Source organism: Hippocampus comes, unplaced genomic scaffold (genome assembly GCF_001891065.2).
Source record: "Hippocampus comes isolate QL1 unplaced genomic scaffold, H_comes_QL1_v1.1 scaffold85, whole genome shotgun sequence".
Lineage (NCBI taxonomy): Eukaryota > Metazoa > Chordata > Actinopteri > Syngnathiformes > Syngnathidae > Hippocampus > Hippocampus comes.
Genome location: NW_017805540.1, coordinates 3,089,249 through 3,097,714, shown reverse-complemented (window position 1 = coordinate 3,097,714; position 8,466 = coordinate 3,089,249). Strand labels below are relative to the sequence as shown.

General features: G+C 41.9%; 1 protein-coding gene across 1 annotated transcript; it reads left to right on the top strand.

Annotated features, from left to right (window-relative positions):
* Positions 1 to 2,356: 2,356 nt before the first annotated feature.
* Positions 2,357 to 2,995, top strand: LOC109521173 (acid-sensing ion channel 3-like). The gene has a single exon (XM_019878834.1). It carries the CDS (start codon positions 2,432 to 2,434, stop codon positions 2,993 to 2,995), a length of 564 nt encoding a protein of 187 aa, XP_019734393.1. The 5' UTR covers positions 2,357 to 2,431.
* Positions 2,996 to 8,466: the final 5,471 nt, after the last annotated feature.

The following is an 8,466-nucleotide window of genomic DNA, read 5'->3' as shown; positions in this document are numbered from 1 at the left end:
TATATATATATATATATAGATAGATAGATAGATAGATAGATAGATATCTATATATATGTAATCTGTCATGGAGGCATGCGTCTTGCCATCAAAAGTCCTTCCAGGCCACACCGAAAGCACCGGGTACTCAAATGCTAATTCCTCAAGACAGGACATTAGGCATGCCTTAACTTGACGCACTTGCTAAATGCTCCGCATTTTAGTGATTAAAATGCAATTTGCCTTGAACATTCTGTGAAATTATTAATTACATTCGAAGTGCTCACAAGGGGAAAAAACAACATCAAACATCTGCTGACATTGGTTCAGACAGTACTTACGTTCAAACTCTATTGGTACTGATGTCATATTTACAGTACATCATATATTTGTGTCTGGCACCAACGTGAGCTTCATTTCGCTTGCTTATTGGCTATTGTTACGTTATAGTACAATAGATCGGGAAATGTTTGCATTGGCTAGCCTGCGCCTGACAGGAATAAGACAAGAATCTGACAGGGCGAAGTCTGCTTATGGCTGCGAACTGAGTTGGAAGCGCTCTCTCAAGTTCAGATGAGGTTTGCAGTTCAAATGTGCGGAGAGCAGGAAGTTGTTTGAATGAACTATCTCACCTTTTGAATAAAGTCAGCTCACCTTCGCAGACTACGATCAACGTTGGGCGCTAGTTCTGTCTCATTTATGCCGTTATATTTTTCAAGCTACTTTTCTTTCAGCACTCTGCTTTCCCTTTGCCAACTTAAAAGAGGAACCGAAGCAATTTAATCCATTAGCTATAAAACAATTTATTGTATTGGCTTCTGTTTTTTTATTTCAGTGGCTATTTTCAACTGCTTCAGATCTGGTTTTGTTGATGTATAATGTCCTCGGATGTGGACATCTGCGGACAGACCAATCCAAATATGATGAAGATCTACCACCACCAAAGAGCTTCTGGAAATAATAATAAAAATCCTTAACCAGTGGAATGGTAATGCAAACACCTCAGCCGAAAGGCTGACACTAATTGAAGATGAGAGCTGAGGCAGGAAGTAATGGAGACACATTTAACAGTGGTGTAAAAAGACAGAAGAGGATATGTTATCCAGATTAACCTCAAACGTCATTGACGGGGCGACCATCAATTATCTTCTTAAAGTGATGCTCAAGAAAAATTGCGGCGAGACAATCGTTCTAAACAGTAGTTGAGATCGATTGAGACTGTTAATCGGAATCGACTCACCCGGCAAATATATGCCTCTCGTCTTAATGTTGAACTGTATGCATTTGGACACATTCATAAGGTACAACGCAGCAGTAAGACACCAGTTGATATTTTCTGTCAATTTAAAGGATAAGTCAAGGAGGTATTGACGGGAAGTTGACACGTTTAATATTCTGACAATAAGCTTTGATTGAATGAAAGGGTGCTAGTTTCACCCCTATCAAAAGCTGCAATAAGTCTAATCAAACCCGGAATTGTCTGTAACCCAACCACTTCCATCCAGATTTCCTAGAAGCCAATTAGTGGTGGACAATAATTTCATGTGAAGAGTGCTGTTTTGATGCCAATACAGTACCACACATTGTCATATCTCCAGAAGGTCATTTGTTTTTCATCCGGCTTTTAAATTGGTTTGTGTCCTTTGATTCTCTCTTAAATCTAAGTGGAAAATGATCATAAGAATAAGAATAATCCATCCATCCATCTATTTTCCGATCCGCTTTATCCTCTTAAGGGCCGTGTGGCGTGCTGGAGCCTATACCAGCTGTCCTCTGGCAGGAGGAGGGGGACACCCTGAACTGGTTGCCAGCCAATCGCAGGGCACACATAGACAAAACAACCATCTGCGCTCACATCTCGGGACAATTTAGAGTGTTCTATTAACCTGTCATGGCATATTTTTGGAATGTGGGAGGAAACCAGAGTACCCAGAGAAAACCCACACAGGCACGGGGAGAACATGCAAACTCCACACAGCAAGACTGGAGCTGGTAATTGAACCCTGCACCTCTGCACTGTGAGGCCGATGTGCTAACCAGTCGACCATACTACTACTACTACTACTACTACTACTACTACTACTACTACTACTAATAATAATAATAATAATAATAATAATAGTGAGAGTCCCTAGAACTGAATATGCTTCACTTTTTGTAGTTACATGTTTAGCGCATTCCGGTCAACTTAGTGAAGGATCCGCTTTTGCTTCCCAAGTGAAACACTATCAATTACAACCTGAGATCTTCGTATGGATTGGCTGGTATAAGAGACCCACAGCCTCTTCCGCACTCTGGATATCCAACCTCTTCCCCTCCTTTGGGTGTGAAGGGGAAATCAGAGCCGATCCCGCCCAGCCCTTGTACATTTGTGTTGACTGCGCCATTCTGCTTGGACTAGTGTCCAGTGGGCCGCCGTTGTCGAAAGACCGTCCCTGGTCAACGCTTGAAAATGGGAGCACAGGAAGAAGACGCGCCACGTCCGGCATCGGATATAACGGTGTTTGGAGCCAACTGTACCCTACATGGTCTGAGCCATATTTTTCTACCTGGCGGGGTGACCCTCCGACGGCTGCTTTGGGCCGCTGCATTCAGCTCCTCCCTCTCCATCTTCCTCTACCAAGTGGCCGACCGTGTGATCGAATACTACCGGTACCCTCATGTCACCATCCTGGATGAGATGGACAGTCCCATCATGTATTTTCCCGCCATCACCTTGTGTAACTATAACAGTTTCCGGAAGTCCCAAATCCGCAGGAATGATATCTTCTGGATGGCAGGGCTACTGGGTGTGGAGCAAGGGGATTTCGATGACTTCATGGCTGCCTTAGGGCAGCCTACGGACAACAGCAAGTTTTTTCCGAGCAAGACTTTTAATATGCTGGAATTTGTGCAGAGAACCAGCCATAACATCGAGGAAATGTTGCTCGACTGCAAATACAGAGGCAAAGACTGTGGGCCGGAGAACTTTACCACAGTAAGTGTGACTGACACTGCCATCCGTACCATTTTATAGAACGTGCTCACTATCGCAGGCGAGTTGCAGCCTATCCTGGTGGATGTTGTGCGAGAGTTGCGTTCACATAAATAAATAAATAAATAAATCTTGCGTTACCAAAGATTGCGTAACTGTAAGAGAGAAATGTTGCTTATAGTCAAGAACGGGTAGAACAAATTTGTCACAAATCAAGCATAAGATAAAAGTAGACCCATACATCATTATGGAGCAGTCACATGTCTTGTACAGGGATAAGCAATAAGCATATTTTTATGCTGATTTAACTCTTACATGTAATCATGATAACTTGTAACCTGATAACACGATAAACTGTCCACCATAGTAACCGTTGTCCCTGAAAGTGTTTAAAAATAAATGTGCTCTTTTTTTTCCTGAGCGAATCAGGTTTTTGAGAAACTGGCATTTTTTGTTTGACCTCAAAGTTTGCGCAATAGATTGCCATGTGTTGTAATTTCTAGCTATGGGATTTTAAAAAACAAAATCCACCTGTTACTGAATCTAACCACTAATTTTGTGACTGTGCTCTGAACTCACTTTATTTGTAATCAAATCAATTTTCCCCATTGAAAATGAAATCAAATGCCATCAGTCCATTTCAGCCAACAAAAACACCACGTGTTTTAGTTTGATGTTTTTAAGAAGAAAAATCAAATGAATATATTTATAACGGAAGAAAATAGACTGTTTCGAAATAAACTGCTTATATAGTATAAAAATGAAAGTTTTCTCTCTCTCTCTCTCTCTCTCTCTCTCTCTCTCTCCTATTCTCTCTTCTGCTGTCCCATCCCACACACACACACACATGCACACGTACGCGCACACACACACACACACACACACACACACACACACACACACACACACACACACACACACACACACACACACGCATTCACGCACTCCAGTTTGCTATTTACCACTCGGTTGGTTCGGTTAGTGTCTTCTCCATGCTCCTTGCAAGTGTTTTCATTTTGCATTCATGTGTTTGACTGTTTCTTACGTGTGATAAACAGCTATGGCGCCTGCCGCTTTTCTTTGTTTTTTTGTTTTTTTTCTCTCCCTTTTGGTAGTGTGAAGTAGTAGTATCTGAAGTCCACTCGAAATTCAAATGTTGACTCACAACCCAAAGTAAAAAAATAGACGAAACAAGGGCACCTTACTCCTAAAGGTCATAAGTTGAGTAACTCCTAAGTCAAGGTACCACTGTACTGTATTTCCATACAAGCAATTAAAGGCTCAATTGTCCATAATATGTCCTTTAAATAATTCATGGTGTGCTCGAGGAAACTCCAGCAAGTGTTAAGCTTGGGGGTAAATAATCTCATATCACAAGACAAAATAAAGCAAAATGTATGTTCTGCCGAAACGAACAATCAGTCCCAAAATGTCCAAAACAAGATACGAAATGTTGAGATGCCATATGGTTCAACAAATCTCTGCTGGCATGTCGCGTCATGCATTATGAAGCAAACATATGCTTGTTGTCACGACCGCTCCTGTTAATAATTCAGTATTATTGTTTTCATATGTAAATATCTTCAGCGTGATAACAGCCATTAGAGCAGATGTTTGAGTACTCAGTGTATGACATTCAAAGACACCCGAGTCATTTAGCAAGGAAAGGTTATTGTTCGCACCACCCTCCCTTCGTATTGTGTGATAAAATCACGTCAGCAGAATTTGAGCGGAACTTAATCGTCCTGCTGCAGAGGCAAGAGACAGGTTGCATTTGGAGGGTTTCATTGAAAGGGCTCATTGACTTGAATGATGAAAGCTGAGGACACCGATGAGCACAACTTCTTTGCGCAGCAGCCCAGAGGGACAAAGGCAAAGGCTGTATTGTAATCAGCTGTTTCAACCTGCACAAAAACATCAAAAGGTGGACCAAAATATAGTCGCTGCTACCACACCAGAACTCCAAAACTGCACATCGGAGCAAAAGCAGGCAAATTTGGATCCATTCGGTGACCTTGGCTTTTCACATCCACCGGCACAAAGGGCGAATTTCAGCTAAATGTCAGAAACTGGAGACGGCCTAAGTATAGAGGGGGACTGATTAAAGATTCATGCAGCCGCCTGAATTGCTCCTCCTCGGGCCTGCTGATCTCGCTGCGGGAAGCTTCCTCTCGCAGGGGGCGGAGATGCGATGGAACGATTATATGATGACGCGTGCACGTCAGCAGCACAGTAGTGAGACAATCAGCATCCAACAATTAAGAGCCCCGTTTGGAATCTGCTTGTACATGCGTCATGCAAATGCATGATCTTTCATTGCAGCGTTCTAAGGTTATTTTTCAACACCATCTGTTCGTTGGTTGGGGGGGAAAATAGTATGAACTGTATTATCATAAAAGTGTGGTTCAACGATATTTTAGTCACTTTTGTTAACATAGTGAAAAGTTTACTTTCGTGCCGGTGTTGGTCTCTGTGCTAGCTTTTTTAAATGCTGTATTGCTGCTGTTTAAGTTAAAAGATGGGTACCAATTCAAGTAGAATTGCTGGGCCGTGGCGGAGGTCTGCACTCAACTATGAATTCTTCTTGTTTTCTCCTTTTGTGTTTGTCGCTGTGCCCCAATTGTAGCCAATGAGACATGACAGCGACAACAGAAGCAGATGTTCTGGCTAATGTGTGGATATTAATAAGCTGGTCCTGCAGTTATATTTATTCACCCTCAAGCTATTTATCTGAAATCATTTTCCTTTGGAATAAAATACTCAAATCAGGATGCCTTTTCCCAAAAAAATAGCAAAAGGCGAACTGTTCCGAGGAGATGTTTGGCTCCTAAGTTGTTTATTTTTGTGATGTGTATAGAACTTGTTATCACTGTTTCCTGTCAAACAAGCATAACAAAAGGTTAACGAATGTGTAACATGGAAAAAAGACTCAAATTAAGTACTAATCACCCTTTGTAGATGCCTAACAGACACGTAATGTGGAGGCAACAAGAAGACGTGCAAAGTGACACCGTTTCCTTGTAGTGGATTGTGTATGTTGTGTTTTGTAAATTGCGTGTATTTACATTAGCTTATACTTTTAGGCTGAGCAATTCATTGAATTTCAGTTGTGATTTCCATTTTGGCATCTTGAAAACATTCTAATCGAAGAAAAATTATGAATGTGCAGAACGGCCTGTTATATTTGCAAGGAATCAATAATAAAGTGTTCAACGTGCAGGGATGAATGGCCATGAGTCTATGGTGGTAGTTTTAAATAGTTGAGTTTTAGAAATTGATGCTAAGTTTTGAAAGCAACAATAATTTTATTCATCATGATTTCAGTATCAGTCAAAATAATTGTGATTGTCATTTTTTTCCATCTTGTGATTTCCATTTTGGCATCTTGAAAACATTCTAATCGAAGAAAAATTATGAATGTGCAGAACGGCCTGTTATATTTGCAAGGAATCAATAATAAAGTGTTCAACGTGCAGGGATGAATGGCCATGAGTCTATGGTGGTAGTTTTAAATAGTTGAGTTTTAGAAATTGATGCTAAGGTTTGAAAGCAACAAATAAAAATTTTATTCATCATGATTTCAGTATCAATCAAAATAATTGTGATTGTCATTTTTTCCATAATCGCCCAGCCCTGATATACTTCCTAAATTAATTTCTGTAAGAAATTTCTATTTAATCCAACCATCCATTCATCCATTCATTTTCTACCACTTAGGGAGGTGTCCAGGAAGCATCCTAATCAGATTCATAGTAATCATAGACAGTGTTAATGGCGCACTGCTTCCCCCCTCCTGACGAGCACGGGAGTCCAATAACAAAACACCACTCGAGTTCTGATCGGGGGTGCCAATCCTCCCAACCACACCTTTCCAGGTCTTACCATCATTGCCCACATGAGCATTGAAGTCCCCAAGCAGAATGAGGGAGACCCGTGTCCGGGCAAGGGAAAACCCCTTCCTATGTTTCCGTTCATTATCGGAGTCGAAGAGCTGTGCTTTGTATTTTAATGATCCTAGGAGCTAAGTTGTCTGGGGCTTTATGCCACTGGTAGGGTCACCCATGGCAAACAGATCCTCGGTAAGGGACCAGCTCATCTATTCAACCGTGTTGCTTATTTTGCACCGAGAAGCCAAACCCCTTCATAGGTGATTTCATTTGCTGTTCCATTTTGTAGTTTCTGCTTTACATTTGCAAGACATTATTCATAACTCAACCACTCCAGGTTCTATTCAAGAAAGAATTAGAATATGTACCACAGCTTTGTTTTGTTTCATTTACGTTATTAATGTCCCGCCACCGCCTTGCTGTCGAGGCAGTGACGGTGAAGTGCGACGGTGATTGATTGCCTCATTAAAATGAAAACACAGCAGTGCCTCAACGCAAGCCACTTCTCTGGATCAGAGCTTGGCCACCACCGCATGAATCAAACGTGCACCTCCCACTTGCATTATGCTTGTCTTGTCATGTCAGTTGATTGCTACTTTTGACTATACGCACTGACTTTCTTCCCCAGCGAGGCATTGGTGCGTCTGTGCGTGTGAGGGTCTGGGTGTGAGCTGTGGTCGACAGCAGGTCCTGCCAGACTGTGCTCTGGAGTTAATCTGTTTTGCTGTTATTGTTTTAAGGTTTCTTTCTTTTTTCAGACAATGGTCTTTTTTTAGTGAAGAGAAAACTCGTACCCAGTACCTCTGCCCTCACAGGGCAGAGGTACTGGGTTCAATTCCAGGCAATCCTCCCTGTGTGGAGTTTGCATGTTCTCTCCGGGCCTGCTTGGGTTTTCTCCGGGTACTCCGGTTTCCTCCCACATTCCAAAAACATGCACGGCAGGCTGATTGAGCACTCAAAATTGTCCTTAGGTGTGGGTGTGAGCATGGATGGTTGTTCGTCTCTGTGTGCCCTGCGATTGACTGGCAACCAGTTCAGGGTGTCCCCCACCTACTGCCCGAAGACAGCTTGGATAGGCTCCAGCACTCCCGCGACCCTTGCGAGGAATAAGCGGATCAGAAAATGGATGAATGGAAAACTCGTACCTAGCTCACAGTTTCACTGTTCCGTAGGTGTTCTCTACACGTGACTGTCGATTTCCTGTCCCATGCACGAGGGCATTGGAGTTAGTATACTGTAAAAAAACAAAAAAACAAAACATATGCAAACAATCATAAACTGCAAATTTCTGCGACACAGTGGTGAACACAGTATTTGCTGATTACCCTGATGCCAGAAGCATCACGTTGTCATTATTCTATGCTTCTCTTCTTTAACTGACCAAAATGTTATGGACTGTTCAAGATTTTTTTTTATTTTTTTTTTATGAGCTCCATGTTGAAGTGTTTAATGTTCTGCACATTTAGAATCATTAAGAGGCGCACTTTGATTGGTGATGCATATTTTGTTGTGGCATTAGCAATAGTTTTGCCTTTGTTTTCCTTCGGGATACAGCATGTCCGCTTTATTTCCTGGAGTCAGAGTGTCAATTTTTGTGTAGCAAGTGTGACTTACAAACCAGCAAGG

Bases quoted from the DNA above. Each gene is read 5' to 3' on its own strand.
- LOC109521173 (XM_019878834.1), top strand. From the start codon at position 2,432: ATGGGAGCACAGGAAGAAGACGCGCCACGTCCGGCATCGGATATAACG.